The following is a 24771-nucleotide window of genomic DNA, read 5'->3' as shown; positions in this document are numbered from 1 at the left end:
TATATTATGGAAATTCCAAGTGAAATCGGTCCAAGTGCTGTGCAAGCCAAGCCAGTTAGTATTTTTCTAGATCTGGACCAAAAGCTACCAAACCTAATTGTGATATAAACCTACCAAAATTAGGTTTTAAAGTTTAGATCATGGAAAACAAATTGTCCACTAAGTACCCTGAGAGCAAACAGTGGTTTGTTAATTACTATACTTGTTTCTGCTGTTAGTTTTTTATTCCAAAAACATGGCAAATAGTGAGTTGTATTTACATTTTTTTAACAATAAACAAGGATTTTGATCAAGTACTGCACAAGCATAAAGGTTCTGTCTAATATAAATGTAAATACAAACGTGTATATTTCGCCATAATAAATATCACTGAACATATCATAGTAGTATATGACAAATACATTAACACGGTGTTCAATGGAATACAGAGCTACAGTATTACATGAACAATGGTGTGGATGTTTCAGCCAATCAGATTTTTCCCGGAGGGCGGAACTGACTTGTTGATCGGGTGTCGATTACCACTGCGCAGCCGCAGCCCGGGTGACGAAGATGGTGCTCATCAAGGAATAGTGAGTGTGAAAATGTTTTTTAAAAAATGTTTTTTTTTTGTGCGTTTAGTGGGGTATTCAGATCGGTCCCACATTTGATTATTGAGAAGTACGCATGTGTGTTTCATTTAGCGTTGTCGTTCGCTGTATTTTACGCTCCTGTAGTCTGTAAAAAGCCAGCTTCTGAGCAGGTTGGATCAGGACGTGGATAACGGGACCCACCGGTCTTTTTAAGGCGTTGCTAGTACAAGCTACAGTTAGCTTCTGAGTTGTAGATGCAGAGGGGATAATTAGCTTCTTAATGAAAACGAGTTACATAAAAAGGCTGCACCGCTCACACATAAGCCTTTTGCACATTCAGCGAGTTAGTACAACTTTGATGGTTTGCTGTTTTGCCAACGTGACTGCAGCTAGCCATGTAGCAGCGTGTTATATCTCTGAAATGCCGTTACGTTAAGCTTTGGTCCCGTGAGTGAGAGATTAAGGGTCCTTCTGTCGGATTTACCATTTATGCTAGCTGGCTAAGTTAGCTGTAGCGGCTAGGATGACAATTCTCTGACAACAAAAGTCCACAATCAGCTGCTAGTACAACTCATTATTAAAGCAGGAGAGAGCTTATCGTTAGGAAATAGTTATGCAGGGTTTATTGTCTGTACTCCCCCGTACCATACGTCAGCTATAGCCTACAAGCTAGCATGGGGTTATGGAAGGACTAACTACTTTGCTGTTAGTTTGTTGCGCTAGTGGTATAAAGTTAGCCTTCTAAAACTGGGCAGCTAACACGAACATTATATTAATGATGTGTAATTGTTAAAACAATTACTCTTAATATTTCTGCCCATCAATCGGGTGGATTGAAACTATACAGTGGACGTTTTCATTCTTTCTTATTAAATCTAGCCTTCACTGCGTGGCTAACCTGTGTAGCCTACATATAACGGGAGGCTACCTGTTGTTAGGGGATAGCACAGAATGGGTTCGATTCCATACAGTACTTCAGTATCAGAGCCAGGACTATTAATACCTATAAAAATTGTTGGTTAAAAGCAACTAACGTAGTCTCACGGAGGGAGAAACAAATATACTGGTTACTGAAATTAATCTTTCATTAATGGCTTATATCTCAATATATTTTAAAAATCCCTAAACATAAGCTTGTGTTGTTACTGGTTAATCACGTATTATAAAATTCTGAACTGATTGTAGTATGTATCTTCTTTTCTTTTTGTTGCTGGATAATGCAATTTTAAATAATTTAAGATTTTTAGTTTAAAAAAAAAAACAACCTTACAGCTTTAATGTATTTCAGCTTTTCATGACACTGAACATTTAGCCCATGCAAACTTGGTGTGATGCAACAAATAACTGTAAGCCACTGCCACTGGTAAATGTGTGGTACTTTTGATGTTAGACTTGATAGAATTGAGTCACAGATGACTAATATTAATGCTGTAAGGCTGACCTTACATTTTGATATGTTACACTGGGCTGGTTTAGCCCACTGCCATGTGTGTGATTGTATACGTTGAACATGAGCATTAATTATGATGTTTTTGTCAGGCATAATTACTTTCTTAATACAACCGATTTTTGGTACTAAATAATACTGTTTATAAAGCAGCTTTGGTGCAGTTATTTCAATTGACTTTGTGAAAAATGTGCAATGTTGGATTTAACGGCACATGTAGCAGTTCTTCCTTTGCTCAAGAATCTGGTTAGGCCCTCTGTTCCTTAGCAGAGCAAGGACTACCTTCTGCAGCTACATTCCCAGACAGTTGCACTGGAGAAGCAGCTGAAATATATAGATGATCAGCAAATAAAATTTGCTGAAATTTCAAAGCGATAGTTAGGGGATTGGCCATGTGCATATGAATACAGAGCTTTCAGACTGTGGGAAAAAATGGTAAAATGAATTTCCACTTGGCTTAGGATGAAAAGATGCCTGTTGTATCACTGTAGGACCACTGTAGAAATTGATTTTTTTAGTCATATTATTACATTTAAGAATCCTGACATTTTAAGGGATTCTACATGAATATTTAACTGACTATTACTAATTCATTCTATAACTAATAAATTCATTTACTCATTATTTTAGCTATAAATTTACACTGTTATTTGTTGTAGCAAGAGAAACAAATAAAGCTGCTTATAATTCAAACTTTAATAAAGGTTGTGTCTGAGCACCAGAGTACTTGTACTGCATTTGTCTGTGATGTCTGAAATTCAAACATGCTTTCACAAGCCAGTTTGGCCTTTGGCCTTTTTAACTCAAGAAGGTCATTTTCAGTGTAGACCTTTTCGCTGCCATTATTCTTTACACATAGTGAGTATTAGTCAATGTAAATACAGTTTGGGGTTATGATTGTTCTTTGACACTAAATGCTGAAGATTTAAATATATGTTGTAATGTATTGATTATTGATGTACTGACAAAAACTAGGTGAAAATAAGCAAATAAGTCACCTTTAATGATTGCCAGTGACACAACTTTTTGTACCTTTGAAAATTGCATGCATTATGCAAATTATGTAGATATTCTGAAGTATAATATTGTGTAGCACACAGTAGTGTTTATATACAGTAGACATTGAGTACACAAGAGAACACACACTTGATTAATCAGCAGAAGTTTAGGTAAAGGGTGGGGTGCTAAATCTGCCAGTCTAGGAGTATTTTTTATTAATGGGGACATGAAGATCTAAGCAAGAAAGAACTCGTTACTGTCTGTTTGGTGATTTCCTTCATTTTGTAATTAAGCTGCAATATGCATATAATAGTTCAGGTCTAGTAGCTCTTACTTTAATACGTTTAAGGTTAACACTAGAACTACTACTACTAAATTGTCTTGAAACAGTAGGTTTGTCAAATCTAGATTTTAAAAGATAACTATTTAAGTTTCAATTTTAGTGGGGATTACAGCTTAATAGATACACAATATCTGATGGTAATTTGGGGGGTTTAATGATTTCTTACAACTCTTCTTTAGCTAAGATGAAATGATTGTACAGAATGTATCTTTTACTGGCTTTAAAAAACAGGAACTGGTTGCAGAAGTTTGAAATTATTTTGGGTTTTTACTAATGCATTCAGTATTTTATTAAATGTCCCTTAGCTAACTGCACCTTGAAAGATGTTTTTGGTAGGCGTTAACAAGCATCTAGCATGAAATTGGCTGAATATTTGATCACTCTTATTTGTTGAATTGTGAAAGTTTTGATTTAAATTGAACCACTTGGGAAAGTGGTTACACATCTGAATAATTTGTACTCATGTACAGTTGACCCAAACACGACAGGAAGGTTAAACTGATGTGCAGTTGTTTAGAAATGGCCCATTAAGATTCTGGAATGGACTGTCCAAGCTCCAACCTCATGCCTAACTTGTGAACTATGTCTAAAAGCTGGATGAAACAAACTAATTTAAATTAAACCATTTCTGAGAGTGGCCAGATATCCAGCCAGAAACTTGTTGATGGCTACCAAAAGCATTTGGCCAAGGTCCAATTTGCTAAGGGACATTTAACCAAGTATTAGTGTGGGTGTATGTATGCACTTGAGCCTGTATGTATTCTTTGATCCTGGGTGGGTTAGAGAAAATGCAAAAATAAATTCAAACTTGTGGAACCAATTCTTGTTTCTTTTTTAGTGCAAGTTTCTAGGCAACCTGGCATGCTGCCATTGTTGTTTGATATTAATTTCTATGGGGTTAAATGTCATTTTCATTGGTTCTAGGTCCCACATACCCCAAAATTAATCATATGACCCCCAGTCCCCCCAAAAAACAACAATAGAAAAAGTCATTAAATATGAGATGTTTTTTTTTTTAATGCCTACTACAACAGATTTCATCAAGTGAAAGCCTGTAACTTGAAGCCAACTTGAGTCATTAGAAATAGTTTGTGTTTTATCCTGATCATTGTCTCTCTGTGCTGCACTTTTAACCCCCATCTATTGTCATCAACCTGCTGGGCAGGCGGTCAATGCAGACACCCAAATTTATGAATGCAATAACTCGAGAACAAAGTGGCGTAGGAGTTTTAAATTGATACCATAGGTGTATCTACTAAAAATATTGTACAAGTTAAAATCTCAGTGACCTCGACCTTAAGGTCACCGAGAGTTCTCTGTCACGTTTTCTGAAAATCTTGTATATGTGAATGTAGGATTTTGAAATTCGGACCATAGCTGCATCTGCTAGGTGCATCTGTTTTCCCTCACCTCGGAAGCTCTGGCAGCAGATGACCTGTTTCTTCGAAACAACGTTCCTCCTTCACACTGTTATCAAGTGCTTGCTCATAATTTTGTCAGAAAACTATTGCTACTTAATAATTGGAGTTCAGCTACAGCCATATACTATATTCAATTATTCACTGACGTTTTAACATTCAGACTGGTAAACATTTATAGCAAAAAAAATGTTTTTAAAGAAGCAAAATTTTAGGAATGTTGAACCATTTCATAAAAGTTTCTAGGCAGTGGCATCTGTCTCCTTACAACCATCCAAAAGAGTGTTTAAATCCTTAACATTTGATCAGCTTGGTTCCATTTTAAAAATAGAATTTTATTCATATCTTTTATGTCTTTAACCTATTTGTTTCTCTCTTCTTTTCCTGTCATATCCTCCTTGCAGCCGTGTAGTGTTGCCAGTCTCTGTGGAAGAGGTGAGTATTATTGACTACATGTTCTCTTAAAATATATATGGGCATATTATTTAAATTCACTGTGTTATTGTTTTTATCCTATTGTATATTTTATTCTATTTTATTCTACTGTATATAGTATTTTATTTTATTCTATTCTGTACAGTTGTGTACTGTATTTATTCTGATTGTATTCTAATTTTTGCTTCATAACTTTTGCACTGTCCACTTCCTGCTGTGACAAAACAAATTTCCCACGTGTGGGACTAATAAAGGTTATCTTATCTTATCTTATCTTATCTTATATTTTGATAAAATAGAGGGAGTATTGTGTTTGTCCTACACAGAAAATGTTCCATCCACGCTGGCTTTAGTCTGAACCTCATATTAAGACAAAAAGCCTTTGTTAGAGACTACTGATGTTATTGGGACAGGCTGTGTGTTGCAGAGAGCAGAGCTACACTGGGGTGTAGACTCAACCTTTTGAACTGCATTCTGGCTGTTGACTTAACAGCAATGATGCTTTTATGCTCTTTTTTTGTGTGTGTAATCTCAAAACTAGACTTCTGTTTATTCTTTAATAACCTTCACTTCTAATGGAGGTTATTATTGGGATTCTACAAGAAATAATTGTTTTGTTGTGTCATATAGGATTTTCTATATGAGTCTATTTGGGTCTTTTTTATTAGTTTGTTACTGCTCGTATTGTGAAGCACATTGTGTCAAATAACCATTAATATCAGGATGGTGGACTTCATTGGGCATGCAAGTCCAAATAAAGGGACAAAGTTTTTTTTTTTTTTTTTTTAAAAAGATAAAATGTACAAATATAAAGATGTTATTGATGGGCTTGTAAAAATGTGTTTAAAACCTTTATTTAAGTGTACAACTCGGTGACTGAAATGCTGTTTAAAATGTGGCTAGATTCTTGTAAACGAACGTGCAGCCCAACATTGCTTTTTTAATGTACATTAATACAGACAATTACTTCCTATGTTGGTTCTAGTTGCTGTTAGTGATACTCCATCTTTGCACTTACGTGCCTGCACAGGCTTCAAGGGCCCGCAAAGCCTTTCGCAATCCTTCCAGTTAATCTAAGGATTTTTCACTGTAGTCAAAGCTGATTTCCACTCTGTCTTCTTTGTGTTCCCATTTCTTGCAGTATCAAGTAGGGCAACTGTACTCTGTGGCTGAGGCCAGCAAAAATGAGACAGGAGGAGGAGAAGGCATTGAAGTGCTGAAGAATGAACCCTATGAGAAGGATGGAGAGAAGGGACAGTACACACATAAAATATATCATCTAAAAAGGCAAGGCTTTGAAATTAATTTTCTTTTGTAGAGGAATGAAGGGGAAATTATAGGGTCCTCTATAAGAGACAATTAGTCTGACCTAATTACTTAAACACTCAATAAGGATGATTTGTTTGATTGACAGGCTCTGTATATGCAAAGTTCTTCTCTGTTCCCGGTTTCATCCAGTTTAACTGCTGCCTGCTTTACACTGTGTAGCGAGAGGTGCCAAACCAGTACCCCTGACCTAATTCTAATTTTAAAACCTAAAACCTACTCTTAACCCTCAAATGGGTGTTAACAGAGGTGCAAAAAACGAATAGTCATGTCTATAACTTCTGTTCCCTGAAGGAGAGGAACGAGGTACAACACATAAGTATGGGATATCACGCCCTCGCGTGTCCTGGCTGAAGAAACTTTTATTCACGCCTTTAAGGCAGATGACGTGTGATGACACGCGCACGGCCCCGCCTGCACATACAGCCGCTGTCATCACAGTCATCCCTCAGTTCGTTAGCCGCTCTTCACCGAGCCAAACTGCTCAGTGGGGCCACCTTGTGTTGTACCTCGTTCCTCTCCTTCAGGGAACAGAAGTTATAGACATAACTATTCGTTCCCTTTCAGTTGATTCACTCAGTACAACACATAAGTATGGGACATATATACACACCCCGCAGAGCAGCCACCGAACCGGAATCGGACCACCACCACCACCTTAGTGAGCGGTAGACCCAGCAGAAAGGACGAGCCACCAAAGGGGCTGTAACGTCCAACCAATAAAACCACACAAAAGTGTGCAGTGATGCCCAACTAGCTGCTGCACAAATATCAGCTACAGGCACCCCTTTAAAAAGAGCCCATGAGGTTGCTATCCCCCTGGTGGAATGAGTTCTCAACCCCTGGGGCAAAGCAAGACCTTTGGTGCTGTATGCCAGTGAGATAGCTTCTATAATCCAGTGGGACAGCCTCTGTTTAGATAGAGCTCTACCTCGAGTTGGATTAGCGAAGCAGACAAACAGCTGGTCACATAAACGCACATTCTGAGTGCGCTCAATGTAGGTGTGCGTAGCACACGCACTGGACAAATAGAATGCATCCTCCTCTGCCCCTCAGATGCCAAAGGAGGGGAGCAAAAGCTCAGCAACTCAAACTCCATTGAGCTATAAGATGCAGGCATGATCTTGGGAAAATAGGCAGCATTTGGACGCAATATGACCATGTGGCCATCAGGAGAGAACTGTGTGCAGGAGGGATGCACAGACAGCGCATGAAGGTCACCCACTCGCTTTGCCGAATCCAAAGCGAGAAGTAATGCAGTCTTATATGAAAGAAATTTCATATCCACAGACTCAATGGGTTCAAACGGGGGGCTTCAAAGGGCCTCCAGCACCAAAGACAAGTCCCAAGCAGGGACACTGGACTTCACCGGGTGAAAGGAGTTCACCGGGTCTCAGCCGGTGAACTCCTTTCAGAAAACGTATGGCAAGGGGATGTGCACCTGGTGTTACCCCGTCAAAGCCAATATGACAAGCAGATATAGCTGCTAAATAAACCTTAATTGTCGAAAATGAAAGGCCCTTATCCAGCAGCTCCTGCAGAAATGTCAAAACATCCACAATAGAGCACTGAAATGGGAGAGTGTGGCGGACCTGGCACCATTGCTCGAAGGCTCGCCATTTGTAAGCATACAAGCCTCTAGTAGATGAGGCGCTAGTGTTCTGAATTGTCGCTATCACACTAGGCGGCAAACCCTTGGCAATCAAGTTTAACCTCGCAGCAGGTAAGCATGAAGGCGCCACAGATCCTGGCGCGGATGAACCACTTCTCCCCCTGCCTGAGAGAGGAGGTCCCTGCAGAGAGGAAGCTGCCAAGGACTCGCTGCTAGCAGGCTGATTATCTCTGCATACCACGACCTTGTGGGCCACCAAGGGGCCACTAGAATCAGAGAGAGAGACTGCCGACGCACTCTCTCTAGAACTGGAGATATCATTTCCACTGGGGGAAATGCATACAGGAGCACGTGTGGCCATTGGTGCGCTAGTGCGTCCATGCCCAAGGGTGCATCATGGTCCATTATGGAGAAGAACAGGGGCCAGTGAGTATTTACCCTGGAGGCAAAAAGATCTACTTGAGCCTTACCAAATAGATCCCAAATCTGAGCCACTATTAAAGGGTGTAACCTCCATTCTCTCACCAAAGGACCCCCCCTGGAGAGAAGGTCCGGAACATGGGTGGCTCTTAGAGACAGAAAATGAACACTGCACCATAACAACAGAGAGCGAGACAGTGTCAACAGGGGAAGAGAGCGTGTTCCCCCCTGCCTGTTTATGTAGGATACCACTGTTGAATTGTCCGTCCTGACTAAGACATGCTGGCCCTCCAGGACTGGACGAAAATGTTTGAGAGCTAAGAACACTGCTAACAGCCCTAAGTGGTTGATGTGCAGCTCGCGCTGGGCTGTCGACCAGATCCCTCTCACTGATGCACCCTCGCACAGCGCTCCCCACCCTCTCAGGGAAGCATCTGTGGACACCACCTTGCGAAACAACACCCGAGAGCCCTGATGCAGCAACCCGGGCTCCCTCCAAGGACAGAGCGCTAGCATGCAAGACGCGGTTACCGTCAGCCTCCTCCGGAGGTGACGTGATGCACATTGGCGGTGAGAGAGAGTCCAGCGTTTGAAACGCTCTCATCTTTAACAGTCCAAGTGGCACTACGGCGATCATAGATGCCATCACGCCCAACAACCGTAATATCATCTGGAAACGGAGTCTGCGTCCCAGCTGAAACTGTGCGAGGCAGCGATGAAACGCGGCCAGTCTGTGCTCCGACAAATGTGCGCGGCTGGAAAGCAAGCATATTTCCAAACCGAGGAAAGAAATCTGCTGACTCGGGATTAGCGAGCTCTTTTGAAAGTTCACAGAGAACCCCAGTGTCTGAATGTGTGACAGAACCAGTGACAGCTGTGTCTCCGCCTGCTCTCTGGAGCAAGCTACGAGAGCCCAGTTGTCTAGGTAGGCTAAGATGCGGATGCCTCTCTCTCTGAGGGGTGCTAGCGCTGCCTCGGCACATTTCGCAAAGGTGCGAGGAGCGAGCGACAGCCCGAACGGCAGCACCAGTATTCGTAGGGCTACGCCCTCGAATGCAAACCCCAGAAACTGCCTGTGTTTTGGGTGTATAGCCACATGAAAATAAGCATCTGTTAGATCGATTCTTGCAAACCAATTTCCCGGGCCAACTGCACTCAAGAGCTGTCTGAGTGTTAGCATCTTGAACTTGTACGTTCGTAGATACGTGTTCAAGACTGCGGTCGAGGATGGGCCAAAGCCCTCCCCCTTTTTTCGGAACAACAAAATAACGGCTGTACCAACCTTTGTCTGTCTAGGGACCACTCATCTTGCTCTTTTCTGCAATAGCGCCTTTATTTCCTCTCTAAGTATCATGGCCGATTCGGTGCCGACAGTCGTGTTTACAACTCTCCAGAAAAGAGGCGGCTTGACCCGGAACTGCAACCGGTAACCCATGGCAACGGTTCGCAGCACTCACGGAGAGGGGCGCAAGCCCACCACTGAGGCAAGTGAGCAGCCAGCTGGCTGACCTGGCTCATTCTGCCTGCAGGCTGAGCATTTGTGATTGTTTGAGAATAAACAACACTCTTTATTGATTGTAATATGGGAACATGTACATTCATACATTTTGTTGGAGGCACCTTTCCTGGGGCACAACAATGAAAAACAGCTGGAACACTTGATGTGGTCACCTGAACATTTAACACACCTGAACAGGGAGTTACAACTTGAGGCATTTTGTGTGCAGGGGGTTGTGCTTGGGAGACAGTGTTAGGAAAGTGCAGCGCCTTCTGGGGCTGACAACCTGAACAGAACTTAAGCGGCACCTCTTGGGCGGCAACAGAGGGGTAAGAGCAGCGTCTTCCTGCTGCTGGACCCCTCAAAACCACAGCTAGGAGGGCTGAGGCTTCTTCCTCCTGGGCGTCGGCCTTTGCTCCAGGCCAAATGGCGTGGAGCTCGGGCTGGAGGATGTGCTCCCGCTGGCGGCACACCCACTACAACAGTGGGCGCCGGTCTCTTTCCAGTTGGCAGAGGAGCGGTGGGCCTGTGAGAGCTAGCTGCGGGCTTGGACTTCACCTAACGCCTGGGGATGATGTCGCGCAGAGCTTCTGTCTGCTTCAATTGAGTCTAGCCTGAATGGCTTCAAGTGAATGTCCGAATAACCTAGCCGCAGACACTGGTGCGTCCAGATATACAGCTCTGTCCCTATCCGGGACGTCAGAGAGGGTCAGCCACAGGTGCCTCTGCGCCACTACTGTCAATGCCATCCCTCTACCCAGGGAGAGCACTGCACAGCGCGGAGGATGTAATCCATGGCAACTCCTGGTACGTCTGGAGCATGGTGACGGAGCTCATGGCGCAAGCAGTGCCGGCCTGAGCCCGATAAATCTGCTCCAGCTGCGAAGCAGAGAATCTGCAGTGCTTGGACGGCAGAGTTGTGGGGCCACCGACACCATGGTTATGGGAGGGGGCCAGATAAGCAGCCAGAGACGGCTCCATAGGGGGTGGGTTAGCTAAGCCAGTCTCCTCGGCGCCGTCCAACTCCATGCACTGTCCATAGCCGGGCACAGTGACGCGGGCAGACAGAGGTTTGTCCCATGATGCCGTTAGCTGGCAGACAAAGTCTGGGAACATGGGAAGGCGGGTTTTGGTCGTTGCGGGCTCCGGAGGGAGGAAAAAGCCTGCCAATTGAACGGCTTCTGAGCTGGCGGAGGAGAGGGCCAGTCCAACTGCAGCTTCTCAGAAGCACGGCAAAACAGGGGGGAAAAGAGAGGTGTCATCGTGCCCAACCGGCGCAGCAGCGGCGGCACATTGGGACGACAGTGAACACTCCTGCTCATCCTCCGACAAACCATGGATGTCCAGGCCGATGTCCAGCACGTCATCGTCTTCCTGGGGAGCGCTGGTGGGCTTCAACCCAGGCTGAAGCCCGTCAGCGCTCCTGCATGGTTCCGGCTCGTCATCAGCTGACCCATCACCGTATTCCATGTGGTCAGCCCAGCTAATTGCGGGGACATCGACCGGATAATCCTTGTCTTCAGACTCGGATGAAGCCAGGGCTCCAGACTCAAAAAGGAAAAGGTCATGCCGTGCGACAGCCGTCCCTCCCAGCACTTTTTCCACAGCTCTAGACATGTACAGCATGAGAATTGATTAAATATTTAAGATAATAGCCATTTTCAAACAGAGTTATTATTAGTTTTAAAGAGCGCAGTCGGCTCCCTGTTACAGTGTTTTATGGCCTTTGAAAGACACAAGTTGGAAAGTATAAGGATTGTTTAATTTTCTCTTTCATAACAGTAAAGTCCCGGGTTACGTGAAGATGATTGCACCAGAAGGAGCATTAGTTTTTCACGAAAAGGCTTGGAATGCCTACCCATACTGTCGCACTAGTAAGTACACGCAGAAGTCAGTTCATACTCGTGTGCTTGTGTTATTTGAATAGCATTAATGATAAAATTATGGGGAGTAATTTGTCTTTGAGGAAATATGCAATTGATTCACTAGTAGATGCTAGTGACCAGTTACCCACAGCCCTTCCTATCTCATGTTTCCCTACCAGCTGGCTTGCCAGCCAGGCTGCAATTGTGGCAGTCCTCTGTATGATTCAGATGTTTTCCTCAGTATTTCCACCATCCTGGACTGCAGCTGACAACAGTAGACCTTTTGATTCAGAGATCCACTGCAAGTGGGAGAATCACTCTAACCAAAACTTGCAGCAGGTGGAAGGCTGATTCATGCGCTGCTATGACCAACTCATCGAGGCTGAGGAAGAAGGACTACCAGCTGCAGTCCGAGACAGGGAAATTTGAGAGATCCATAGAACAAGAGCCTCGTATTCCTCTATTATTTACTACAAAATACTTGGCAAATAAATTGTTTGCACAGAAGAAACTTAGACTTTTTATTATTTAATACTTTTGATAGTGCACTTAGCCACTACAGAAATAGGCATTTTATAAGTGCATTTGTTCAAATAATACTAAAAATGTACAGTTTTTTGTTAATTATTTGATACTGATGCTCTTTTTTTTTTTCTCTTTTCCTTTTTACTCTGCAGTTGTGACGGTGAGTTACTCATTACCTCTTTTTGGGTGTTTTTTTTGTTAAAGGCCTAGTCCCGCCAGAAAATACACCCATTAGCCATTCCATGTCCTTTAGGACAGGAGGGGTCTAACACCAAGTTAGATGATCACAGCTCATTTTTATGCCAGGAAACTTCCACAAAGTTGAGTTTGATGTGACATCTTCCACTACCTGCTTCAAATCCTTTAATATAAAACATAATCTACAATTTCCATTGACATTTGTTTAATTTTTATAAGGCCAGTTTGCATTTGCATAAAGTAAACAGATAATGCTTTATGTATGCAACAGATGCTCATCAACGTATGCCACAAATATTTGATCCACTCTCTGTTCCTTGATATTTGTTTCTCTGTCCTTTTGCTGTTTGAAGTTCAGAGCCCAGTATTGCTTTACATTACTGGGAAGCTAACTAGTGTTACTAATATTAAAAATAGACCAGAGCTGAGTGGTATAGCATCACCAGTGTTGCTTTAGTCTGATTGGTTAATTGGATTTAGCTGCAGGTTTTACGTCTCACAACCTTCCATTCATAGTGTTGTTGGTACCAGCCAAGATCAGCTGTAACTGTCAGTGTAGGGGACCTGCCTGACTTCTGAGTGACACCCTGTCATTGCTTCACTTCAACATATAAAGAATGTTATTTGTCTCCTGCTTTTCAGAATGAGTACATGAAGGATGACTTCATGATTAAGATCGAGACCTGGCACAAACCTGACATGGGAACAGTAGAAAATGTAAGTGAAAAAGAATGCTGGGTGTATCCCAGCAGTGCATTGAAATTCTGTCAAATGAGAGGGGGAAGGAAAATCTATATAATATTGAGAAATGCTGGATTGTGCAAGTTGAAGTAAATGTTTAGACACCTGAGAAATGTCCATGATTTTTATGTCCCCTATGATGAGATACAGGCTCCTATTTAAAAGCCACAAAACACAGGCTGGGCAGCCTTATGTTGATAAATCTTTCTGTCATACACTTGCATGATAGAAGGGTCCAAGTTAGAGTTCACCTGGCGGTTCTGAATTTGCATGTGATTTGATTTATACTCAACAAATTTGAATGAAAAACAAATGCCTCTTTTTCTCCCTGTTTTGCACTGAAATGTTTCCACTTTATGTTTTCTTTATGCAGGTCCATGAACTGGATGAGCAGACGTGGAGGACTGTCGAAGTCGTACCCATAGATATTGCAAACAAAGAAGAAGTGGCCCCAGGGGTGAGTCTTGATTATGGATGATGTTTAATGAAGACCTCCTATAAGCCACACGTTAAGAAGTTAAGAAAAAAAAAAAGTTTAATAGACCTGAATATAGGACAATATTTTTGCTGGAACACATTTCTAAAAAAGTGAGGGCTTTATGTTGTTGTTTTGTTTTTGTTTTGTTTTTTTGAACTAGAAAATTATGTATTTACAGTTGCTTATGCAAGTAAAGCAGCTGTGCCTCAGGAGTTTGAGTGGGTCAGAAGGTTAGGGGCTTGATCCCTGGCTACTCTAGTCTGCATGTCAAAGTATCTTTGGGCAAGATGCTGAATTCAGAGTTTGCCTGTATATGTATCCATTTTAGTGTGACTGTTTGTACATGTTAGAAGAGTGCTTGAGTAAAGAATAAAAATCACTTATATGGATGTGTGTGTGATTGGGTGAATGAGACTGTAAAAAGCTCTTTGAGTGTTCTTACAAGTCTTTGAGTATAAAAGCAGTACCAGTCCATTTCTAATTTACAAAGCTTTGAATTAATTTGTTTTCAGCCTTAAGGCTGTTTTTTTCCACATTATTATCCATGTGCTGTCCACCTCCACAGAAAGTAGGACTGTGGGAATTTAACCTACACAGGGGCTATGAGATGCTTTCGTGTATGGACCTTCAAGAGAAGGCAACAGAGTGATAGACTCTGCATAGTTTGAATGCTGATTGTCTGATATGTCTACAACAAAATCAAATGTAAGGATCACCAAGAGCACAAACAGGACTATATTACCTGAGGGCTGTACTATGAAGATAGATTAGTTGGTTTGCCAGGTACCAAAATTTTTAGTCTCACAAAGGTGGTTCTCTTTTTACCTGGCTGGATCACCATGATAACATTCATTTGATTATCACATGCTCTGTGTTGTGATGATCAGCTCACCAGATAAATGACTTTGTGCAGGATTTCCTTACTTACAGGTAGGTAGGGCAGGACAATATGACCAAAAATGTTTATCACGAGATATATATATGAAAATTTGCCATAACGATATAACTTGACGATATAATTGATGCGAGACAAAATACTTTACAACTCCACAACTTTATTAGTGCAAAAAAAAAAAACATCGATTTATTTTCACTTAAGCAAGAAGCTGTTTTTATATGCATTAAAGCTATATAAAAATTTAACAGTGGAAATGCAAATTCCTTGCTGACGGTTTAACCAAAAGGCATTTCCAGTGGAAATGGGCTGACATATCCTGAGCATAACCATGTATAATATCCACAAAAGTTAAAAAGAGGTGGTTTGGAACATGGAACTGCAGTAAAAAACTGTCAGATAAGTCTACCTTTACTCAACTCATTCTTCTTGCTTCCTCCACTTCTGTACCATTTATTCATTAATGCTGAATTCTCTCGCAGCTGCTCTATTCCCATGTTCTACTGCATGACTGATAGCCTTGAGTTTAAAATCCGCTTCATACGTATGTCTCTTAACAGGTGTCATTTTGGGGTTCTTATACACACAATACGATAATATTATGTTGAAGCACAGTTCGTATCACTCCGCGAGGCTCCTCACTACGGTAGCCGTAATGCTCCGACAATCCATCAAGCGGTGCAGCTTCACAGCTTACCAAAGTCGCACGAAAACATTTTTTAACAGATTTTTGAGCGCCGGACAAAAACCAAACCAGTTCCACACCACTGAAGTTGCACCATTTTTACAAACCAATTCTGTTTCATCTGTTTCATTCAACGATTTGCTTTTGTCCTTCTCATTCTCCGTCGCCGTCATGCTTTTTCCACCATGTGCGTACGAAAACAAAGGCACTGCGCATACGTGTTTTATCCATATTCTATCGCAATATTTCATTTTCTTATCATTGCCTAACATTATACCGGTATTACTGTGAACGGTATAATATGGCCCAGCCCTACTTACAGGATTGTTGCATTTTGCCATTATATTTTCATAAACTTGAATAATAACAATAGTAATAACATTTGAGAAACTGCTTTACAGTTTGAACACTTGGAGGCAACCATTGTTGTGAATTGGCACTTTATAAATAACTTGAATTTAATTGAATAAAACCACACATTAAAGACAGGTTTATATGTCCAAAAGTGCAAAAACACAGTCAAGCATATGGTTTTATATTCATTCCTGCATACACACTAACCTCTGTCACTAGCACTGAAAACAACTGAAAGAATAAGTGCCAAAATATCTTGTTTTTGCTCTGTCACCTGTTATCTGATAACATGTCTGATTGGAGTAAATTGTGCTCGCTTGATTCATTTTGTGCAGGAGAAGAGTCAAATTATGTTCAAAGCTACACAGAGCTTTGTAGATTGCACTTTGGATCGTGAAAAGATACACAGGTTGTTTTCACACATTGCTGTTCTTTTTGTGCCTATCCGTTTTCTGCTGATAGTTTACTTGTATAAATTACATTTTGTTACACCAATAATAATTATTTATGACAGCTAAATGAATACTATATTATCAACCACACTACAAACATAAAGCTCTACTGCTGTTTGACACTTTTACGTATTACAGCATAGTGTGATGCGGTCTGAGCCTACACCAAGCCTGCAATCAGAGTAAGCAGTGCTGGAGCAGCCATTTGTCAGACATGTAAAGGAGTGATTTAAAGAAAATACAGTGAGGAATTTGTTAATATGCTACAGATTTTCACTTTGGAATTTAGTGAAGTGTTTAAATATGAATATTTTCTGTGATTGTAAATATTACTATGGTTAGCTGGAATACTTAGCTATACTCTGAATACCAGTAATACCAGTTTTTAACTAAATAATGGTCCTTTATTTAACGAAGAAAAGAGCACAGTCTTATATACAGCGGCGGAAAGGCAAAAGTCAAAGCCTCTCAGGAAACAGTTGGTGCTAAGAACAGCATAAAGTGGAGTTAATAGTCCCACAAATGTGTTCCTCTGCATACACTTTTCAGTTGGACACAGGGGCTCCAAGATCCTGACTCCGCATCACTAGAAGCAGATGGCATATGCGACAGACAAATGTTGATTGGCTGACAAGTGGACTGGAATAGAGCAGGGAGTGATAGTTCTCCGGGAACAGCAGAACTGGAGGAAAAGAAACATAAAGCATGAAAAGCAAGGACAGAGGTTGCAGTGACACTTTTCATCGTTTTTAACACACGGTTTCACTTCAGCTCTTTGTATGCTATAGCTTTGATCTCCTTTGCGGCTGGCTTATGGATCAAAAACAACACGAGCCTCACAACACAACAAGAGTGGCCCACAAACTGGTTGTAGAAGATACTTTGTATGCTGCTTCCATCTGACAGCAGAGCTCATCACAGGCAGACGAGTAGTCCCTGGAGTAGAGCGACAGTGAACGTGCCCTTTCTACTCTACTACTACTCTACTACCTGCTTTACAGATCTGGACACATTTCAAGTATCGCATTGGTTAAATAGACCCCCTGGTGGTGGCAGTTTGAGTATAAATTTGCATAGGCTAATTACAAAAGATACCTTTTTATGGATAATTTAATAAGCAGTTGATTGACAAATTTTATAATCACACATCCTTTTGAGTATCTGTCACCCTGCTTGCTCTCTGACCAAATGTCTTTTGTGTCAGCACTGTTTGCTGTGAATGTCACTGTATAAGGGAATAAGGGATGTCAGCAGCTAATTTTTACCAAATCCATTAAGGCAGTCATTTACTCGGTAGTGCAGCACAGAGCATTTTATTTAGAAAGATCTGTCAATGTAATGCTGGGCATATACTGTGCATTTTTTGTTTTTTGCTCATTATCAGCCAATTTTTCGGTCGTGCGACCGTTTTGGGGATCGGCCCGAGTTTCGCCTTCATTGTGTGTCGTGCATCGTGCAGTATACGTGAGGTAACGAGAAGCGATTAACACCTCACGACCAGCTCCCGATCATCGCTTGGTCGTAAGAAAATCAAACCTGTTTGAAATCCTGTCGGCCGTCGTGAGGGTGTCACCGCAGCCTCTCACACTGCGCACGCGCAAACACAGAAATGAAAGTGAAAAGACGGAGCAGCACGGCAGTGCAGCGTGTGATCTGGACACAAGCGATGGAGGCACAACTTGTAGAACTTTGGCAAGCTCATCTAAGCCTTTTCGATGTGGCCTCACAAAATTATCACGACCACAACGACCGTGAAAATAGTTGGATGGACATTGCTGCTCAATCACAGCTGCCTGATCAATGTTTTTCATTAGCAATTTAGCAAAGTTGATGATGGCGGTGTGCGTGTCTGTGTGAGTGAGAGACAGAGGGAGAAAAAGGGAGAGCGAGCGACAGATTTTCTGTTATAACCTCCATGTTATGGACGCACAGTGTGCGTCTAACCCCTGCGAGTCAATCGTGCAGTCTGAGCAGAAGCTGAATAACGCGACTGAAAAAATCGCACAGTGTATGCCCAGCTTAAAATGTTCCTGTTAAAATTCCTAATTCTGCTATCACAGTATCCCAGCAGATGGTTTTATTACTTTCTCTCTGCATAATCTATTCATTTGTCTTTTGTGTGACTATAATCTGTGTCTTTTGCTTCTGTGGATTAACAACATTTTGTCACCGTCTGACTTGAAAGGAATGCCCTTATAGTTTGTGTTATTAAATAAACTATAAATCTGTCTTTTGGAGCAGCTCAGTAATCCATTGGGCCATCAATTAGAACATAAATCATTGTACTTGTAGTTGAAAATTTTAAAGGTGGTATTAAAGCATTGTCATTGAGGTGGGTCTCGATTGTCCCAGTGTTTCTTATACTGACTCCTGTACAGTAATGACTTAAGTGGATCAGTGTGGAGGTCAAGGCTTAATCTAAATGTCCATCTGCTCCAGCTATTCGCCACACTTTCCCAACAAAGCTGATGGATTAAAACAGCACAGTAAACCTTGAGCTCAGGATTTAGGGCATGTAACAGAGATACGTTCTTGCTCTTCTTCAGTGTTACAGGCCATCCTGAACTCTGCTGAAAGGGTAGGCTGGATTCAGTGTGACTGAGACAGCATGTAACAGAGAGAGAGAGATTGTTGCTCTTCGTCAGTGTTGATATATTGGCAGGGTGATATAGCGGCCTATATTGGCAGTTTAACTGATATATTTGTGTCTGGATTTATGACCAAGAAATGAAAATTAAAAATGTAAAAAAGAGACAGGAACAGCACCCTTTAATACTCAGTGTTGATATTCCATAGTTTATCCACTAGAGGGGACTCTGCATCTTCTTTGTTGACAACACATTTGGGACACCACAAACAGAACAACCAGCTAGCAAAGTTTGGTAGAGGGTAAAGAAGTAATTTCAGGGATATCAGATTTTTAATCGCCAAATATCACATTGGTCCAAAAAATCGTTGGGCTCTAGTCTGTGTAGTATCTGCGGTCTTCAAAGAATCGTGCCGGGATCTTGAATCAGTGTTGACAATTAGTAACTTCCCTCGTGAGTTTGTGACTTCTCTGTGCTCCTGCAGCAGACAAGTTGATGTTCTGCAACATTTAAAGATTTATTTTTCTTTGACTCTCCTGCAGGACTATAAGCCAGAAGAAGACCCTGCGCTTTTTCACTCAGCCAAAACAGACAGAGGACCTTTAGGCCCTGAATGGAAGGTACCAGACATGGACACAGAATCGTGCTCATTTTTGTCCTTTACTTTCTTAATCCTAATCCTGTGTTTATTTATGCTTTTCCTGTGTGCTCTTTGCAGAGTGAGCTGAAGGCAGATTGTCCTTACATGTGTGCATACAAACTGGTCACTGTCAAGTTCAAATGGTGGGGTCTGCAGACCAAAGTGGAAAACTTCATCCACAGGGTAACATATGCTCTCCTCTCTCATCAGATAAAGGAGAAGTCTTATATAGTCTTTATAAGTATTTTAAGGTCACTGAGGTACACTACTTTCTTTTTTTTTATGAAAAAAAACCCTTTAACTTTTAGTGTTTTTATTGTCATGATGAGCTTTTCAATTTATGTCCTGTCTTTGCATGCTAGAGTTGAGTGTGGCTTGTGTTTTACACAAGTGTGATGAATGTGACATAAAGACATGAAGGAAACAAATCTTTCTTGCTGTTGGTCACTAAAGCACTTCTGTATTTTGGAAAATCTGTCTTTATTTCAGCTGCTGTAAAACATTTATGGTATTCTTTTTTTCATTTAAATTTCTGTCTGTTTTCCACAGCAAGAAAAGCGTATTTTCACCAACTTCCACCGCCAGTTGTTCTGTTGGATTGACAAATGGGTGGGTTTGACCATGGAGGACATCAGGCGGATGGAAGAGGAGACTCAAAAAGAGCTTGAGGAGGTAATTAACTCAAACAGAATCCAATCTGAAATAACTGCCCTTGTCTCGGGGTAGTTTAAAGTTTAAATTACATACAGTTGTCTTCATATTTAGAAATGTTTGGAAATCTGTGGTAATGGTTTGAAATAATGTTTTGACCGGGCTGTTGGAGAGGACACAACATGATTCATGTTCGCGATTTAACCCTTTTGCTCCTGAATTTCACATTAGATGCGTCAGAAAGGAGATGTGCGAGGCACCTGTGCCACAGATGAGTAGAACCCCGTCGCTGTAGGTCTGACACTAGAGGCAGGCTGAGTAAGTTTCATCACGAGTGATGGTTACACTGCATGGATCAGTCTCCACTCCATGGCTTCAGGCTGCTGTCGTCCTGCTGTTTTTAACCTTTATCTCGAACCATCCAGTGTTCTCTTGTCTCTTACACTTTATGTCTCAGTGTCATTTTTTTCATTCTAACCTTCCTCTCCTTTTATCCCTTTATCTCCTTTATTTTTTTTTATTTTTATTTTTTTAAATGTGTGGATTTCAGTTCTTTATTATTTTTTTGTATTCATGACAATCAAAACTAGAATGAGCGTTAAGGCTGTCGATGAGGATTCTCAATTATATTCAGCAGCACTACCAGGGGCAGTAGGTACCTCTGACTGACATATCCATCTACCTGGTAAAGCAGCTATACCAGGTAGATGGATATGTCACTCGCAGAGACAGAGCATGTTGTAATTATGGAATATAAGTAGGCTGCTGTCAGCTGAAAAAAGGCAAAACATATTAATAATGTTTGAGGGTTTTTCTTCTATTCAGTAATTTTATGTTTTATGACACTTAATAACAGCAGCCTAATTACATATATTAGCTAGCTTAATGGTTGTAGCTTTTCTTCAAAATAAAACTCTCAAATGCTTAGACCCAATGGGAGTCTATTTAGGTCTGAAATAATTTAACAGCAAGCGTGTGGTAATGATGGCAGAGTGCTCACAAGCCAGCTCCACAAAGACAGATTTACAGTCCTCTCTTAGGCAATTTTTCAGATTGAATTGAATTTAATCATTTTTAATCAAATATTCATATTTTAAACACTTTAATCTAATTATTTGGCATATTTTGTAATGTGTTAGTGGGTGGGATGTATTTTTAAGACATATTTCTGTTGAAATTGACACACCTACTATACAAGTAGTTATGTCTCTGAATGTAATGCAATATAATTTGAACCTCTGTGGATGGGGGTAACGAAAGGTAATAAGTGAAAGTTATAAGAAAACAACAGGGTTTACAACAAATTCATGTAAGACAGATTCTTCTCAATATCTCACTCGTCTCTGCTCTCTCACCAGCCCAAGTGATATGACCAATACATTTTAAACATTGTATGTAAAAACCTTCAATGATAAGATAAGGAATAGGATTGTGATCATTTTCATTTTCCCCCTCCTGCCTGCTACTGTTTGTCATTTTCACTCACATTTTAAGATTTTCTTTCAGCTCCCACACCTTCACGTCAGACACTTTCATTTTTCCTCCTCATGTTTTGTGTTTGTGATGCTTATTGTTGTTTTTTTCTTTGATTTTTGGAAGTCGGCTGCATGCACATTGCTCTTTACTAACAGACTTAAAACATCAACAGTTTGGCAAAGAGAATTCTTTTGTGTTTGGCTTAGCCATATGTCAGTTTTCTGCCTCTCATTTAGGTCCAGTTTGTGTACATTGAACTAAAATATGTGAACTAAAGAGGGGGAAATTTTCATTTTATAATCTTATCTGTGTTTAAAAAAACGGTTGTTTAAAAAACAGTTTAAGCATCACTTGACTTTTTCCACACATTCAACACACAAGCTGACTACTGCCTTTTCTTTTTCATTCAGCTGCGTAAAACAGGTCCGATTCGAGGCACCAGTGCTGCTCATGAGCAATGAGGCAAATCAACCAAACCCTGTCACGATGATGTCATCAGAGACATGTCCACCACGCTGAGGAAATGGCCCTGATTGTCGCCTCTTCGCTTCCTGTCTCACATGATTCATTGGGGGGTTTGAAATGATTGGTTAACAGTACTGTACAGATCCTACCCCCAGTCACAAGCCTCCTGTTCACTCAGAGAAGAAAAAACAAAACAAAAAAAAATTTAAAAAAAGAACAAAACAAAAAAAAAAAGGTTTTGCATTCATATAAAAACAAAAAAAAACTTTGCACAGATCGTAAATTGCCTGATATGTAATTGTTAGTTGATTATTCCAATGGGCTTTGTTTTTATCCAGGTGTGTAAATGGTGACTCACAAAGTCAAGCCTTTTAAATTCATTAGAATGTTTTTAGCTACACGTTCCCACACAAATTTCTATGAGATGATTGAAGCAGGTATCAGACAATTGAATTCCCCACGTTCTCCTTGTATTATAACTGTCTGTCTCTACTTTAAACCTCGTCTCTCCCCTCAGTATTGTCGATATACTTGTCCTGGTAAAAGGTTTTTCTCGATTCTCTGCCCTTGTTCCACTGGCCCACTATGTCTGGCTTTTTTTTTCTTTTGAATTCTCAGGCAGATCCATGCCTATTTTTATGGTTTAAAAGCAAAGATAATGCTCATGCATGATGGGTAATTTATTTTTGCCCACCCCTTTCTTCGACACAAGTGCATGTGGACAACAGCAACTCCTCACTTTTAAACTGTCGCTGCATGTCTACAGCCACTGCAGTGCGTGTTGTGTGTGTTGTTTAGAGGGCAAGTCAGTACCCTCCACGAGAGTATGTACCTTTGTGTTGGCGTACGCATCTGTGTGCTTGTTTGTGTTTTTAACTGCCTTCACTCTTAAAACTGTCAGTCTGGGGACTGAGATGGTTAACATTCAGCGTAAGATCAAGGCTTCTGAGTGCTCTCACACCACCAGCAGCCTCTTGAACTTTGCCTCATGCTGTCGCTGCATGGCCTTTCTCCTTGGCTAGGGCTTTAACTGGAGGACTGTCAAACCTCCCCAAAAGCTTTTTTTTTTTTTTTTTTTACTTTTCTGTTTTAGATTTAAATGAGGATGAGAGTCTGTGCACTGCTGCGTGCATGAATCAAGGTAGTTTTTTTTTTTTTTTTTTTAAATATCTTTCTCAAACTACTGTTTCCACTCTACTGACAGAACAAATGGGTCCAGGCAGATCTGCCATGTTTGTTACAGATGTGGATTAGCTTAGTTTTTTTGTTTGTCCACCCACACACAATTACTTTTTTTTTTTATTTTTTTTTTTTAAAGCTTTTCACCTAAGTTAACTAACTACAAGAAAGTAGTATAGTATGAGGTCGCACTGCAAATTTGACTCTTGCAGTGAGCTAGTCAGAGCCTCATCTAGAAAATGGGTTGGTCACTTTCCTCTGTCACAAACCTTTTTTTTTTTTTTTCTGGCTGCATTGACTTGAGGTTAGAGCAGTGTATCACAGCACGAGCTGAGTTTTTTTTATATATATATTGAAGTTAACACAGATCAGGTCAGGCTCAATGTAAAATATTTAGGATGTTTTTTATGATCATGACGTAGTTTGGTTAAGGCTTTTGATCGTGTGTGTGTGTGTGTGTGTGTGTGTCTCAGAATTTGTAGGTTTTGATAGAACCTATCTCTGTGTGTTTCTGTTTAACAGGTAAAAGAGAGCCTTTAAGTGTACTTTATAAAAGGCCCGATTTTACAGATAAAGCGCTCATCAGCATTGTCAGGTTTATCATTTAATACTGTACTGCTACAAGTAACTCTAAGGAAGTTGGAATGTCAGTGGAGCACATAACAGCTTTGTGGATAGCATGCTGCTAAAGCAGAGCAAACTGTTCACGTGTTGAACTGTACCTCATCCATGCTTATGAATGTACAGCTACACAGATAAAGGGATAGATTTTACAGGATGTTAATAACTCCGGGAGCACTGACATGTTTCACACCTGTACAAGCATGACATGGACCTGTTATATCACCAGTACGAGGACAAATAGGTTTAACAAAACAGCTAATTTGCATGCTCTTTTTTTTTTTCTTTAGATTTTTTTTCTCTCAGTTTGATCTCTTGATGCTTTTAAGAGACTCTTGAATTGCATCACACAAGAGGGAAGTGGCCTCTCCCAAAATCCAACTCCATTCAGCTTGACCTCTGAATTATATGACGAGGAGTGAAAAGCCTGAGTTTGATGACGGGAGTCGCCTTTTGTAGCATTACCAGTGATGCCAGGTATGACTGTGAGGGGAGGGATAGAAGCTTAGGGAACAGACGGAGTCAAAAATACTGTTTTCTTTATTGTAATCATGAAAAAGCATCTGCAAAATCTACTGTTGTTTTTTTTTTCTCTATGTTTTCTTTTTGTTTGTTTTTGAAAGACAAAGATTCACAGTGTATTCAGTCTTTTCTTTTCTGATAAGGCAAAATTCAGGGGAATTAGTAGTGAATGTAATAAAAATTAGTTCTTTTTTCCCGCAGCGTCCAAGCTGTGACAGAAGGTCTAGACAATGGAACATAACAAAATATCTAATAAATTTCAAAAAATAAGCAAATCAGTTCTGTTTATGAATCATTTGTGTGTTTATTTGTGGGGATGATATTCCCTTTCATTATGCTTTTTTAAGCTTGCCATACAATAGATTT

The 24771-nt window shown here is 40.8% G+C and overlaps 1 protein-coding gene across 2 annotated transcripts; it reads left to right on the top strand.

The window, feature by feature from the left end:
- The first annotated feature begins 533 nt into the window (after positions 1–533).
- On the top strand, positions 534–24388 carry pitpnb (phosphatidylinositol transfer protein, beta). 2 transcript variants are annotated; one of them, XM_063477988.1, is made up of 12 exons: positions 534–572; positions 5184–5214; positions 6356–6501; positions 11853–11944; positions 12613–12620; positions 13301–13375; positions 13773–13856; positions 19394–19471; positions 19570–19674; positions 20041–20163; positions 20374–20460; positions 22029–24388. In XM_063477988.1, exons 1-11 carry the CDS (start codon positions 553–555, stop codon positions 20419–20421), a joined length of 810 nt encoding a protein of 269 aa, XP_063334058.1. In that variant the 5' UTR covers positions 534–552; the 3' UTR covers positions 20422–20460; positions 22029–24388. The 2 variants fall into 2 exon arrangements, with proteins under 2 accessions (XP_063334058.1, XP_063334057.1); XM_063477987.1 differs by lacking the exon at positions 20374–20460.
- Positions 24389–24771: the final 383 nt, after the last annotated feature.

Source organism: Pelmatolapia mariae, linkage group LG7, assembly GCF_036321145.2.
Source record: "Pelmatolapia mariae isolate MD_Pm_ZW linkage group LG7, Pm_UMD_F_2, whole genome shotgun sequence".
Taxonomy (NCBI): Eukaryota; Metazoa; Chordata; class Actinopteri; order Cichliformes; family Cichlidae; genus Pelmatolapia; species Pelmatolapia mariae.
This window is presented reverse-complemented; position numbering and strand designations above follow the sequence as displayed.